Source organism: Macrosteles quadrilineatus, unplaced genomic scaffold (assembly GCF_028750875.1).
Source record: "Macrosteles quadrilineatus isolate MER2022 unplaced genomic scaffold, UCM_ALF_1.0 Scaffold_1__1_contigs__length_201487025, whole genome shotgun sequence".
In the NCBI taxonomy this organism is placed as follows: Eukaryota; Metazoa; Arthropoda; class Insecta; order Hemiptera; family Cicadellidae; genus Macrosteles; species Macrosteles quadrilineatus.
Window position 1 is genome coordinate 1037986 of NW_026542594.1, and position 16679 is coordinate 1054664.

Here is a 16679-nt window from a genome sequence, read left to right on the forward strand (position 1 = left end):
CAATGAAAACTTTACTTTTTTCCATGGTTTAGGTGCAGTGGTAGAACATCAGGACTATGGTAGATGTGTGCTACACTATAGGATACCGTATAAATTAAAAGACCAATTTTTTTTAAATTGTGTGTTCTCCCATAACTGCAATAAGCATTTATACTTAGGCCTATATGCCAACCCCGTATGAAGGACGGGTACTCTGCTAGTAACACAATAATACAAATACAGTATACTAATACAATAATACTGTAGGTTTCCGTAGTCTGTGGCCATAGGTTCGTCTGAACTGTCAATCAATTCTGAGAAATTCACAGTTGTAAATTCTTACTAGTCTTTTTCTAAGTTCACGTTGCACTCGCAATTAGTTTGGATATTTTATCTAGGAAAGCAGGTATGCCCTAAGTCAGCATTTGTAGGTTAAGTATAATAACAACAAACATGCTTATCTTAGGTTTGTAGGCATACTTGTTCAAGAATATGCCGTTGTAGGTTTTGTTTATAAATTTTATTTTTTAATTCTTGTCTAATGACGATATTGATTTGTATTTTGTGCGAAAATGTTAATTTATTTGTCAAGGGCAAGAGCGGCCCTCTAGTCTATGTATGTTACATGAAGCACAACATGAAAAAGAATAAATTAAAGGAAGGTAAAAAACGGATCAGTTGCTGAAGGTCTAAATCTCGGAAGGTCTAATCAGACCTTCGACACACATTTTGCAGTTTGTATGTGGTTTGTACTTTATGCTGAGGATCCCATGAATGCTGACAAAACAAAAAAAAAAAAAGACTTCATTAAAACTACAAGTTTATTACTTTTCCGAGAACCAGCCTTTATCAGGACTTCCGCTCCCACGCTAGTTGGCAACATCAACTGTGCTATATGAAAACAATAAATCTTGAGTAAATATACTGTAATGTTGAATTTTGAGGCTGTGATGTTCCTTTGTAAACACATTCAATTATAATCTAGGAATATGTAAATTTATTGTTATACGTTAACTTTATTGATATTCCATTTGCTACAGTACTATTAAAACCTATAACATTTTCAATTCATGTGCGTTGTATTTTAGAGTTGGGGAAACAAAAGAACCCTGTGTACAACTTATTTATATGATATTCTCATTGGTAGCAATTTAAATTAAATAAATTTAAATTTTGGTTTTTTTTTTTTTTTTTGTTGCAGTGGTGTAGCAAAACACAAAGACAAAATTTATTGAAATAAAATTAAGTCAATGTTAAGTGAATACTATTATTCAACATATTTGCGACATAAGAACATTTAATTGAAGCCTAAAAACAGTTTGAAAAAGGCATTCTATTCTTTATACTAGTAAAAATTAAAATGAGGGTATAAAAAATAGTTTTCAAAGATCATGTTGATCAATGTACATTCATCTAATCTTGAAAAAATAAGTATTTAAAAGCTTACTCCAAACATAATAACATAAAACTATTAACTTTTCTGTAGAGAATGTAATATGTGAGAAGGAATTTGAATGCTGCTTAGCAGAATATAGATTCAATAAGTTTCAGTTTTTGCTGGTTGCTGTTTACCGTTCCCCCAGCACTAAAATTTGCATTTTTCTTGAGAAACTTAACTATTTATTGACTTTATTGATAAAAAGATTTAAAAATATTGTAGTTGTTGGAGATATTAATATAAATGTTCTGGATGTGACAGAAAGTTGTAAGCTTCTTGATGTACTTGAAATGTTCAGCATGAGATATTTGGTTAACTTCCCTACGCGCATTGCATGTTCATCAGAGACTGCATTGGACAACGTTCTCACCAATATTACAGATTATAAGCTAAAAGTAGATGGTATTAATACACAAATTTCTGACCATGATGGATTGTTGGTATTTATTGAATGTGATAATGTCAAGGATGTAAATTCAAGTAAAAATAAACTAAATAAACATATATTAAGAGATGCTAGGGATTTTTCTAAGGATAATTTAGACTTGTTTGTAAAATTAGTGAGTAAAGAAAATTGGATGCATGTTTATATGGCTACAGTCGAAGAAAAGTATTCTGTTTTTTACAATATTTTTAAGTTCTATTTTGATCAATGTTTCCCTAAATTTAAAAAACGCTGTAAAATCAAATACAACAATTGGATTTCACAAGGGTTAAAAAATGAAAAATCAAAGATTATTAGACTGAGTAAGACTGCTCGGGCTTGTAATGATAAAGATCTTTGTGATAAGGTTAAGAGATTAAATAAGGAGTTCAGAAAGAAAATTATACATGCCAAAAGACAGTTTTACACTAAAAAGGTTAGTAATGCTGAAAATGTATGTAAAGCTACTTGGAAATTACTTACTTAATGCTGAAATCTCAAATAAGAAAAAGAATGTTAGCAATATTGAAATAGATTTTGATGGAATCTTGTACAGAGACCCTAAAGAGATAAGTTGTATTTTTAATGACTTTTTTAATAGCTATGTTAATTCATCAATTATTCCTCAGCTAGCTCAAAATGATAGTTTTCATGGGGGTGAGACTTGTCCAAGCTTTCAGTGTCCTCCAACGGCTAAATTTAAATTGAATGCTGTATGTGATAATGATATATTAAGTATTCTAAACTCTTTCGATAATAAACTATCAACCGGTTACGATGAAATACCTATGACAGTATTAAAATATGCTGGCAAACAATGGTCAAACCACTTGTTCATATAATAAACTCCTCTTTCTTGAGTGGAATTTTCCCTGAAAAATTAAAAGTTGCCAAAGTTAGTCCTCTCTATAAAAATGGAGATCCAAAAAATATAACAAATTATCGACCATTATCTTTACTGTCATCATTTTCTAAATTATATGAAAAAGTTGTTTATAACCAATTAGTAACTTATCTAGAAGAAAACCATTTGCATGATGATGAACAACATGGATTCAGACCAGGTAGATCTGTTATAACTGCAGCAGTAGATTTTATCGATTCAATAATAAACTCAGTGGATAAAGGGGATAAAACAGTGGGCATATTTTTGGACCTGACTAAGGCCTTTGACAGTGTCTCACACCAGCTTCTTTTGGGGAAGATCCGAGATTTGGGTGCCGACAGCAGGTCATTGAAGTGGTTTCGATCCTATTTAACTCAGAGATCTCAGTATGTTGAAATGAAGCAATTAAAAAATAACGTTTTTTCAACCTCCTGCTCAAAGTTATCTATTATTCAACATGGGGTCCCACAGGGTTCGATTTTAGGACCTGTTTTATTTCTTTGTTACATCAAAGGAATGCCGGGGTCATTTCAAAACAATATATTTAATAAAATAAGTTTGTATGCAGACGATGCAAGTTTAAAAGTAAGCAGTACATCTGTTTCTGGTTTGGAATGTAACTCTTTGAATTGCCTAAAATCAATAGATGCTTTCTTAAACTATCATCAATTACTTTTAAATTCCAATAAAACCAACTTTATGGTATTTTCAACAGGTAAACAAAAAAATCCAATTGATCCAGTGATTAATTTTAAAAATTCTAATCTTAATCAAGTTACTACAACTAAATTTTTGGGCTTAGTAGTTGATGAAAATCTTTCATGGAACTCCCATGTTGACCATGTTGTCAGCAAAATCACATCTGGAATTTATGCAATTTATAGAATGTCTAAATTTTGTTCAAAAGATATTTTGAAAAAGCTTTATTTTGCTTTCATTGAATCCGCAATATCATTTGGCATAAGTGTTTATGGTGGAACATCAAAGAAAAATTTGGACAGAATTTTAATTTTGCAGAAAAGAGCAATAAGACTAATGTTGAATTTAAACTGGGATGTTTCCGTACGTGATCATTTCTTAGCCATGGGTATAATGACTGTGTACGGCATTTATGTTTTCCATACCGTTCTTTTAACAAAAAATCTTTTGTCTGAAAGTATGTTACCTAAACTAGGGGATAATCACGAATATGGCACCCGACATAGAAACAAAATTGCTGTTGGTGCCCATAGATTGGAATTTTATAACAAAAAACCGTCATGTGCTGGAAGAAAATTTTTGGAAGGGCTTCCAGAGGGGTTGAGGAAAATTGATGATAGTAAAAAATTTAAATCCCAGCTTAAAATATACTTAACACAAAAAGTACTGTATAATTTTGATGAACTGTACAGCTGATATTATGTTGTAAGTTTAAGTAGTTTTAAGAATTTTGACGCCATTCAATGTACATACTTGTATGATTTATGAATAAAGTTATTTTCAATTCAATTCAATTCAATTCAATAATGAAGTTTATCGGTTGTTAACAAAATGTCATCATTTTTCAAACCATGTAAACCTTATAGTTTTCCAACTGTTGCTTTGTTTATTTTTTCTTTTTATGTTATTTTTTTTACTTTATGATGTTTCAATTAATGGTACAAATATTCATAGTATCAAATCAAATCAAATCAATTTATTGTTGTAGACATTTCACAATGCATTAACAATCGTCACAAAATACATAATGCTGTTATTAAATACAGCAAATGAATACTTTCATGTAATCAATCAATATAATACGACAGTACAATAAAAAATTATATATATACATATAAAATACAGTCACAATTAAATAGAAATATTTTGACATGTGAAAAAATCCTCCACCGTATACGGGCATTTTTGTGTTAAATATGTCTTCATTTTTGATTTGAAAGTGTTCAAGGACAACTCCCGAGACTCCACTGATAAATTATTAAACAATTTAGCTGCCATGTATTGAATGTTTGTTTGACTCTTTGACTATTTACAAAGCACTGTTTGCAAGTTGTCTTTAAATCTGGTTTCATAATTATGTTTATTTGAATTTTCTGAAAAAATTGCCAAATGATTTTTTACATACAACAAAACTTGAAGAATATATATTGCAGGTAAAGTTAAAATTTTGAAATGTTTAAAAATAGGTTTACAGTGAGTTCTAGAGCGTACACCACTTACAAGCCTTATTGCCCTTTTTTGCAATTTAAATAACTTTTTGGAATATGATTGGAAACCCCACACCAATATTCCATAACTCAATAAACTATGTATCTGTGCATAATACACTGTTATCATAACATCTTGTGTTACACAACCTTTTAATCTTTTTAAACAGTATACACCTTTTGACAGCTTGGTTGAGGTTATGTCAATGTGATCCTTCCAATCTAGTTTTGAATTTAAATTAATTCCAAGAAATTTTAAAGATTTTATCTCATTTAATAGGGGCTGCCTATTTGAGAAACAAATTTCCAAATCTTGCAATTTATTTAGATTTAGGCATAATCTATTTGCATTACACCACTGATAGATCAGATCTGTAGCATTTTTCAGGATGTGATTCATTTGATCTCTAGATTCAGAACAAACATTCAAGCCTAGGTCATCAGCGTAAAGAAAACTATTAATATTTTCACCTAACAAATTGTATGGCAGATCATTGATGTAGATATTAAACAGTAGTGGCCCTAAAGATGAACCCTGAGGAACACCAACGTCTATATTTTTTCCTAGAGATAGCTCATTTTTGAAACTAACAAATTGATCTCTATTTTTTAAATACGAATTGATAAGTTTAATTGAATTGTCTTGAAAACCATAAAATTTTAATTTGTGTATTAATATGTTGTGATTAACAGTGTCAAATGCTTTTGACATGTCAAAAGAGCGAAAACAAACCAGTCTTTTGTTCTCTATATTTTTAACCACATCTATGACTAAACTAACAACAGTATCATTTGTGCTCTTCCCAGAGCGAAACCCAAACTGCCTATCAGTAAACATTTTATTACTTTCAATGTATTCATACACCTGGTTATACATTAGTAATTCAAACAACTTTGATATGGTTGGTACAATTGATATTGGTCTGAAGCTTTCGTAACTATCATTATTTTTCTTGGGAACTGGAACCACTTTAATTTTTTTAAGTACTGTTGGGTATACACCCTTTTCTATCATCCTATTAAATATTGTGGTCAATACTTCACAAATACTAAAAGAAGCGTGTTTAAGAATAATTTAATTCAATCTATAGATATCTAAACATTTACTTGTACGTAAGCTATTAATAGTTTTAAAAACTTCTTCAACTGACACAAATCTAAACTCAAAAATATGCTGTCTCATATCTACTTTTTCAAGAAATGAAGTGAAATCAGGTTCATGCTTATTTATCTGTATGTTTTTTTGCAATTTGATGGACACTTGATATAAAAAACTTATTGAATCCTTCAGCTGTAAGTTCTGAAATTCCCAAGGACATCCTCAAATGGTTGGATAGTTTTTTAACAAGCGACCACACAGCCTTTGTTTTATTTGTACTTTTAGATATTAAACTGTTATTGTATTCAATTTTGGCTTTCTTAATTTTCTGTATATATTTCTAAACAAGAACATATACCCATGTATATATAACTAATGAAGGTTCCATAAGCATTTTACACGAGAGAACACTGTTCGGCAAGTAGCCGGTCATCGTAACCGGTCATCATGAAGGAGCTTGGATGTTGTGCAACAGCGCTGAGCTATATTGGACGTCGTGCAACAGTCAAATATTTATTGGACGTCGTGCAACTGGCAGCGACTTTGGATGTCGTGCAAATGTTACTTTTTTACAATTCTATAGTGCGCTGTTTCACGACGTCCAAAGCTTGTAAAAAGACTATATTTTTGGCAGTTACTTTACTCTTGGACGTCGTGCAATGCATCCATTAATAATATAGATTCCATTGAAAAATTCAATTTTCCATTTCCATGTTACATATTTTTTCCTACAGGTCTTTAAAATCCAAAGAACATGAGTTGGAATGCTGTCGAAACCAAATGTTGGGATATGAAAGAATGGTGCCCACTCTACAATCAGAATTTGAAGTTCAGCGAAAAGAATTACTGGAATATAAAAAGAGGTGTGAAGACCAAAAAGAAACCATCATCAACATGGTAAATTTATTTTCATGCTTGAGAAATTTGTAACTACCCAAAACCCGTCAAGGGGTAAAAAAAATCAGATTTTTAAAGTTTCATTTTAACTTATCATAATTTTCTACGTTCGGGGTAAGCCGCGCCCGCGTTGTCAGCGGCATCGTAGGGGAAGGGGTCCTACGTCATCGTAGAGGGGAGGACGCTAGTTATCTACCCCGCCGCCAGGGGCAATGGCGAAGAAGGACCAGAAGAGCAGACCTCATGATCAGTTGTCCACCCGCTACCAAACCGTCAATAGGCTTGCTGTTTGGAGATAAAACCAACAGTCAAACGTCTTAACTTCCTGTCATTTTGGTCAGTTAAAGATTTCCCCCAAACCTGGTAGAGTCCTAAGGCACCAGGTTAGTGTGCTACCGAGTTTGTTTTGTTTATTATAATTGTGGAGAAGTTTTATTATTTTTATTTTATTGTGCCGTGGTCGTGCACACCCCGCACGCTTATTCACGTACGAGCACACCGCCTTTTGACTCTAACCAGCTTCGGAAATCATTTAAGTTGCCAGAACGGTTTACGTACAACTTATTCTATTACCCCGAACAGTCTTACGTTAATTTGATCTAAGAAACCCCGTATTGACTCTGGTGTTCGACCGAGTCTATTTTCCCGACACGTTTACTTTGGCAATAACCAAGGATAACGACCGATTCACACTTTATTTAAGTTTCTATTTAAATACGTTATGTCCACGTTCACGATAGGTTATTCAAAATTCTAAATTTAGCTTCACATATTTTTCGAGTGGCTATGATGAGCACTTGTTAAATGTAAGCTTAACATTGTAAGCATTATTGTTGTAATTAATATTCTGAGCCAATAAACTCGAAACAATAATTAAATAACGAACACGTTACAGTCCTAGACTATCTCATTGTAGGCTAGGCTATCTGGACAAATTTAAGGTGTGACCTAATTTCAGGTAAGACGACAATTAGGCATTCTAAAATTAGAGGTGTGCGGATAGTGAAATTTCATTTCGGATCGGATAGTTGAGGCTCGGTTCGGATCGGATCGGATATTGGGAGGTTCGGATTCGGATAGTTCGGTGCGGTTTATAATAAGCTGCATATGCATTTTTGATGAAATGAGGGAATAAAATACATAAAATATTTGATTAATAATTAATGTAAAAAGTAAAGATATTAAAACATTAACGCTTCAAACTGTGAACATATTAGGACAACAACAAAGTATAATCAAGCAGCTGATATTAAAAGACACATTATAAAGATATTTTATTATATAGCATTAAGCAAAGCAATACTATAAAAAATCCTCAACATTCCCCCTTAATCAAACATCTTTTTTTTATTTAATCTGAGTCTTTAAGTCCCAAGTCCGTCACAAAGTTATTAAATTTTTCACGTGACAATGAAATGGTTAAAATATCAGCCGTCATATTTTCAGTTGGCAAATACTTAATTTAAATGCACTTCTTAACCATATTCTTGACCTTTAGCAACAAGACGTGCTTTGAACTTCTCACGATCACCATCTACATTTTTCTTAGTTTTATAAACCCACTTGCGTTTAACCACATTTTCATTCTTCGGACGATCAACCAACTCCCAAACATTGTTCTTAATTAGAGAATTATACTCTTTATCCATGATATTCATCCATTCTTCTTTGAAATTGTTTTCAATTGCCTCATTAAAAGTTTGTGGTTCTGCGAAAACATCAACAGCTTGATATGAAACGAAGTCGTTCATCCATAATGGTTTTCTGCGATCACGTTCAGGTCTTTTATCTTCAATCAAAGAATTTCCTTCTTCCAAAACTTGCAAATTTTCATTATGTGAATTGTCTAGATAAGAATTTTCATATTCTGACACTTTCTGTTCACTTTCACTGTTAGAATGAACAAGACTTTCTTTGTTGTCAACAGATGTTATATCATTGTTTGGTTCTTCCACTAGTTTAGTTGTGCTACTGTTTATAACAGTGTATTCAACTTGTCGACTTTCATTTTTCAGGTCATCATTCACATCAGAGGAATGACATTGGTCTTCTTCAAAAACAACATCACGTGCTTTTATAATAGAATAAGGTTTCTTAGGATCAATTAGTCTGTAGCCTTTGGAATGTTCACAATATCCAACCATAATACAAGGCTTTGCTTTTGTGTCAAGTTTCTTTCTGTAACATTTGGGAATATGAACATAAGCTTTACAGCCAAAAACCCGTAAGTGACTTAGATCAACCTTTGAACCAGTCCAAACTTCCTCTGGTGTTGCATCCTTTAAAGCTGCTGTAGGACTACGATTCTTCAAATACATAGCTGTGTTTATAGCTTCTCCCCAGCTTCTCCCCAATATCGTTTTCCTAAACCTGAATCTTGAAGTAAACATTATATCAAGGTTAGACTGTATGAATTTTCTGTCATATCATGGGGACGTCCTGCAAGGAGTCAGAAGGAAATCTTAAATAGGAGCATAGGTCAATATGCACATCAAATGAGAGGTCTTTTTAGTAGAATAAAATGCCACAAACCGCACTTCAAAAGGATGATCCTGCGCAAAATGGCGGCCGTTCAAAGATTTCTTGAATCCGCCATTTTGAATCATTGAACGACTGCCATTTTTTACTCAGGCATTCTTTTGAGCTTGAATTTACAGCATTGTAATCTACTAGTGAAGACCTTTAATTTGATGTGCATATCGACCTATGCTTACATTAACCATTTTCTTCCGTTTCCTAGGGCTGTGCCCTCTGAGGAGTTTGCGTATAATAGCAATGCAAATTAAATTAATCTTTGAACAACTGTCATTATTGGCTCGGTTGTCTGTTTGAGTTCAAATTTGCGGCATTATATTCTGCTAGTAAAGACCTTTAATTTGATGTACATGCCAACCTATGCTTCTATTTAAGATTTCCTTCTGACTCCTTGCGGGACGTCCCCATGATATGACAGAAAATTGATAGTTCCTTGAAAAAGTAGATTTTTAGGTGTGGTGTTGATGTACCAAATCTTATTGATTTATCTGTTGTCGTTTAGAAAATATTAAGCCTGTGCGGGACTTTATATACACCCTGTATATTATTTTGAGTTGTGTTTTCCTAAGAAATTATGTAGAAAATATAGACATAGAAGGTGGTTTACTGATGAGCTAAAAATTTAAAATCAATCAATTATTGAGTTTGCTAATAATGCTAGAATCTTAAAAAGTAAAATTAAGTACAAACAACTAAGATTGAAGATTAAAATGTTTATAAATAAAGTTACTGCTGCAAAAAAAACTATATTATCAAAATAAAATAAACAACTCAAGTAACATGAACAAAACCAGCTGGCAAAGTATTAACTCTAAAGTCGGTAAGGCAAAAGCAGATAACCAAATTACTAGTGTTCATATTAACAACCAATGTTGTTCAGACCCTTATATTATATGTAATTCATTCAACAATTATTTTAATGATTTGGTTGACACACACATTGTTTCTAACTTGGATTCACTTATTGAGAATGTTTAGGACAGTCTAAAAGTAGTTGAGTTGGATCATATAATTCCGGGTATTCATTGTAGACCTGTTGATGAGAAAGAGGTTTACGAAATAACAAGTCATCTTAAAAACTCCCTGTGGTGCTCTTCAAAAAAGCAAAATTACCCCCCAGAAAACCTATAGCTTTTTTAGTAAATCCTTCCTTTGTATCAGGCATTTTTCCTAATAAACTAAAAATTTCAAAATTCATTCCTTTATTCAAAAATGAAATAGATATGAAATATCAATTTACCGTCCAATTGCACTGCTTTCCGTTATGTCCAAAATATTTGAGAAAGCCTTTATATAATTTCCTGGAAAGTAATCACCACTTTGAGGACTGTCAACATGAATTTCAAAGTGGTAGGTCAGTTTTGACAGCTGCTAAAAAGTTTATAGAGTCAGTTATTGATTGTTTAGATGAAAAAAAGGCTCTTGGTATTTGCATGGATTTAACCAAGGCATTTGACTATAAACCACAATCTGCTTTTAAATAAATTGTCTAGCATTGGGATAGATAATAAATCTCTTCAATTGCTAGAATAATACATTTCAACATTTGTAATAGAAAACAATTTGTAGAAACTATCTAATTTAATAATCAAATGAAAATTACTCATAAGTCAAAAATTAGAACTATTAAATATGGTGTATCACAGGGATCCATCTTGGGTCCCCTATTATTTATTTGCTATGTTACAAACCTACCAGGGCTGACTAAATCTAGCAAACTTTACCTTTATGCAGACAATGTAAATCTAAAAGTTACCGCTAATTCTGAAAGGGAAATTGAAAAGACAGCTTATGCTAATCTCGATATACTTTCAAAATTCTCCAAAACAATCAGTTACTTTTGAATCCAGAAAAAACAAAGTTCATAAATTTTGAGACCCGTCAGACAAGCATTTCAATTAATCCTTCACTATAAATTAATCAGAAAACTCATTCAAGAATTAGAAAATATTAAATTCTTAGGACAACTTGAAATTGATAAAAATTTAACTTAGAATTCTCACGCAAACAAAGTAATAAAAAAAATGTATCTGGTCTATTTGCATTAACTAGATTAAAAAATCTTTTTTATCAAGTAACATTAAAATCGATATACTTTTTGTACGTACATTCTGTTATTTCTGTTGGAATATCTCTGTATGGCGCTACATCTATCAATAACTTAGAAACAATCCTAAAATTACAAAAAAGAGCTGTAAGAATTATTTTGACCTTGACTCAAGAACTTCAAAAGAGCATTTTAGATCATTAAAAATAATGACATTATGTGGATTGTACATCTCTATGATACACTTCTATCTGTTTTCTAACAGATTTTCTCAATTGGCGTTAACTGGTGAACACCGTTAAGCGTGTACACTGTTGTAGTTTGCTTGTTTATGAACATATTTTTATCAGATTTTGAAAATGTATTTATATTAGCCTACTAAACTATTAACATTTCATTAAAATATATTCTTCCCTCCCTGTTTTGTTAAACTAATGTTAATTATTACAAAATAGGGACTAAATATTTAATATGATATTTTTAAAGAGATATTTTAGTGTATCCAATCAGGCTGATGGAAATTAGCTTAGTCTGATGTTTGCATTAGAGACAGGGGTTTTATTATTTTGATAAAGCATGGATTAGGCCCGCCAATTGCTGATAGTGTTGTTTTGGCATTGTATTAGAGACAGAGTATTTTACTTATTTTTTAAAAATATATTAGATAAACTAAGTTTGGTTTTCATGCTAATAAATCCTTAGGAGAGGGAGTTGGATTCATTCCAAGTAAATCAAAAGGAAATAATGGGGAAATATGAAGAAAACCTAAAGAAAACTAGAGAAGAAAATGACTCACTCAAAAAGGAAGTAGCAAGAGTCACTACAACGTTCTACAAATCTACACCTACTCCAAAAAAGATTCTTGAGGTTAGGGAGATTGTTATACTAATTTAGTTGACTTTCTTATTACCTTTGTGTTTGTTAATTGCTCTAAAAGAAACAGCTTGAGTAAGTTTTTACATTTAGTGGTCCAGTTAATTTGTATCCACACACCTCTAGTATTTACATGATGGTTGGCCTCTGGGTCGTTAAAATTAGCACTAATAAGGTTTATATTACCTGGCTTCTGTCTCGAGGATCGGAGACAGAAGCCAGGTAATATAAACCTTATTAGTTCTAGTATTTAATTTATGCTTAGGAAATATTTAATTTGTATTATATTCACTCTACAGTATTGGCCTATCTTCTTTTGTCCCAATTAATGTAGTAGAGCATTGATCTGGTTTGTTTGGAGATGCTATGAAATCATTGCATAAAAACTACCAGAAAACTATCGTGTGCAATATTAATGCTGCATTTTTAATCTAAGGCTATTCAAAAGAATAGAATATGTTGTATGTTAGGACAATACACACTATATCTGTTTAGTGTTTATAGTCCTAAAATACAACACATGGAAGCAAATAAAATATGGAAAAAATAACCACCTATTGTTTTTCTTACCACTTAAACTCACAGCACATCATGTTATTTACCAAAAAGCAAAATCTGCAACTAGTACATGCAGAAAATTAATAATCCTAATGTTAGCAACAGTATAGCAAAACCTAGGCTCTAATAGTCACAAGTCACAACATTTTATTTTATAAACATGTTTTTTTCACTTATTTTTATCATTTAGAAAGAAATTGAGGAGCAGAAAGCACAAATACACGACCTACAGAGGCAACTTGAAGACAAAGAGGCTTACTGTGAGAGACTGCTAAAAGTAAGTCAACAGACATCAGTATGTATGTAAATAAAATTACAGTTTTGTCTGTACATTGGGTAGAATCATATGTTTTTGGTTATTTTTATGTCTCATAGCCTAAGAAAGCCAAAACGAATCTTATCTCAATTTCTGTCTGTCTTTTCGTCTGTTACTGAAACTAGTTCCTCACTCTAAAGAATGTTATCACAAACTTCAAAATTGCACTAGACCTCTGGAGTTTATCTTACTTAGAGACCCATGCAACCAGATTGACTATCCTGGTCATCAACCTAAATATTATTTGGTGAGGTAGCCTCTGGATCACTAAATTTAAGTTAAAGGAGGATATCAGCTAGCTTACCTTGACAGTTTAGGTAGGCCATAGAACAAGTAGAAAAACACAGCTTTTGCACACAATATTTCGTCCCCTAAGGGACTTTGTCAAGTGTAGAGAAAGAGTTGTGATTGTTGGCATGGATGGCCACAGGTTTTTCTTTACCCGTTTTGACATCTTGGCGGTGGCCATTCATTCTTTCTCTTAGGGTGTTTTTGTCATGCCTATATATTGGGCCTGGCATTGTTGACATTCCAGTTGATGTATTAGGTTTGTTGTAGTGCAGGTGTGGTGTCATTTGATTCTGTACTCTGAATGATGAATATTGCTGTAAAAGGTAGTGACTGACTTATGAATATTGCAGGTCTTACATCTGTTACTGTCACATGGATATGAGCCTTGGGGGAGTGGTTCTGGTAGGTTGGTAGAAGGATCAGGTAGTTTGGGTTGGACGAGCAATATTCTTCAGGTTCGGAGGTTGTCTGCACACGAGACGGGGAGGTTCTTTGAAGAGATCTTTTGTTTGGCTGGAGTGTTGTAAAATTTTGAAGCCGGGATCATAACAACAACAGTTCACACAAAAGTCACTAACCACCAACAGTACCTTCACTTTGAGAGCTGCCACCCGAACAACACGAAACGTTCACTCCCCTACAGCCTAGCCCTAAGAGGGCCTCCGGATCAATAGTAAGGAAGAGGATGCCCATACCTGTAACCAAAAGCTCCAGACTGCCTTTGAGAATAGAGGATATCCACCTGCTTTTGTCGAATCCCAAATTAATGCAGCCACCAACAATTTCAAACACCAGAAACCTAAACCGCAAAAGAACGTTGAATCAGTTAACCTAATTACAACCTACCACCCTGTCCTATCATCAAAAATAAACAATCTCCTAAGCTCTGGCTTCAAAATTTTACAACACTCCGGCCAAACAAAAGATCTCTTCAAAGAACCTCCCCGTCTCGTGTACACACAACCTCCGAACCTGAAGAACATGCTCGTCCGACCCAAACTACCTGATCCTTCCACCAACCTACCAGAACCACTCCCCCAAGGCTCATATCCATGTGACAGTAACAGATGTAAGACCTGCAATATTCATAAGCCAGTCACTACCTTTTCCAGCAATATTCATCATTCAGAGTACAAAATCAAAGGACACCACACCTGCACTACAGAAAAACAAGTATATCAACTGGAATGCCAACAATGCCAGGCCCAATTTATAGGCATGACAAAAAACACCCTAAGAGAAAGAATGAATGGCCACCGCCAAGATGTCAAAACGGGTAAAGAAAAACCTGTGGCCATCCATGCCAACAATCACAACATGGACTTTGATAGTTGCTTCACAACTAAAGTAATAAAATCAATTCCAAAGGATGAATATAACCCTTCCATGTTAAGAAGGTGGGAACTGGCATTGCAGTATATAACCAACTCCAGAACTCCCCCCAACCTTAACCTAAGATAAACCTGTCCCAGCAGCTAGCTAAATACATAATAGGCCCAGTTTGTATATAAAATACTATATGCGTGTGTATATATAAAGTTGTGTTCATAGCTGTAAATAGTAATAGACTAATGAGATGTGGCAAACCTGCATAGTTGACAACAGCCATGACAGCAGCCATTTTGTAATTTATAAACTCTTTCTCTACACTTGACAAAGTCCCTTAGGTGACGAAATATTGTGTGCACTGTGTTTTTCTACTTGTTCTATGGCCTACCTAAACTGTCAAGGTAAGCTAGCTGATATCCTCCTTTTTCTACAATTCAAAATCCTGGCCTAGAGCCTTTCCTTGAACAAAATTAAATTTAAGTTAAATGGTTTATGTACCCTGGCTTCATCAAGTGATCCTTTTACAGTAGTTTACTACTATAGTTTCAGACTTAAAAGTCCATCATCAGGAAAAACAAAAACATCGATGAAGTCATGTAACAAAATTGGTTGACTAAGCCAGGTAAAATAAACCATTTAGCTTATATAGCCCTACAATCCGGGTTTGACTTAAGGGAGGTATAAATGAGGCAACGATGACATCATAGTTTAGTTAAAAATTTTCCGTGAACAGCGCTATAGTAGAGATCATAGCGCGTAGTTTTATTTCACTATTAGTTTTGCTAACAGTGTCATTTGGAGGCTTCTAATCCATGACGTCATACTTAATTATAAAATTAATCTTATAATTTTTTTTTATAAAATTAAACTGTCATATCCTAACCAAGTTAACCAAACGTGCTGATAATGAACAAATCGAATGAAGGTTCACTTATTGAAAAAATTGTTCTGTTCATAACATAAAATTATCAATGCCTCAAATTCAATTTTATAATTTTTTAATTATTAAATTAAATTGTCATAACCTAACCAAACTTGCTGATAATGAAAAAATCGAATGAAGGTTTACTAATCAAAAAAATAGTTCTGTTCATGAAATAAAATTAGAAATACCTCAAATTCTACCAAAAGATGTACTACAGTTAAGAAGTAATCGCATTCTAAGCTAAATCGTTGACAAAAAGAAAAAGTAAATGCTATCGGTGGGATTCGATCTGGCTACCTTTAGTGCATCGGCCAGAAACGCTTCCACTACACCACCGAGGCCAATGGCTCTATACCGTATCATTGCGGTAATGGTGTTCCTTTAGGAGAAGAGATCTGACAGCTGACGTCATCGAAGGCTCTTCTATACCTCCCTTAAATACCCTACAATCCTACCACCTCAATATAGTTTATAACTTGTATGATTTGATAAAAGGTGTTTATGTTAATTTTTTTTTTTATTTTCTTCAAACTAATGTCTAGAAATGGTTTTTAGGAAAATGAATGTCTGTGTTCTCAAATTGGACAAATACAAACTGCTATGGATGGTGCAAATAAAGAAAATGATTCCGTTTTTTGTGTAAGTTAAAGTTATAGTTACTTTTTGATGTTTTATTTGATGCAAAAATTCTTTAGTTAAGGGTGTAATAACGGCATGGCTCACAGGCGCTGGGAGTGTTTAGTTCCAGCATTGGCCACTACGCGCGCGACGTGTACTAAACCTAACTCGAACAAGCCCGTGTGCGAGCCTCTCTTGGAGTAGGAGTGAGAGAGAGCGCGAGATGTATTTCTGTCTCACTCTCACCTCACCCAACGTTGTTTGTTGTTACCACTCCC

The 16679-nt window shown here is 33.2% G+C and overlaps 1 protein-coding gene across 2 annotated transcripts in view; it reads left to right on the plus strand.

Annotated features, from left to right (window-relative positions):
* Positions 1-16679, plus strand: part of LOC128988520 (kinesin-like protein KIF20A) — a 173931-nt gene that overhangs the window by 133597 nt on the left and 23655 nt on the right. The window contains exons 23-26 of one of the 2 annotated variants that reach the window (XM_054409920.1): positions 6747-6909; positions 12194-12358; positions 13113-13199; positions 16339-16422. In XM_054409920.1, the coding sequence (XP_054265895.1) occupies positions 6747-6909; positions 12194-12358; positions 13113-13199; positions 16339-16422 (499 nt within the window). The remainder of the gene's footprint in view (positions 1-6746; positions 6910-12193; positions 12359-13112; positions 13200-16338; positions 16423-16679) is intronic. The other variant, XM_054409999.1, reaches the window with a different exon arrangement.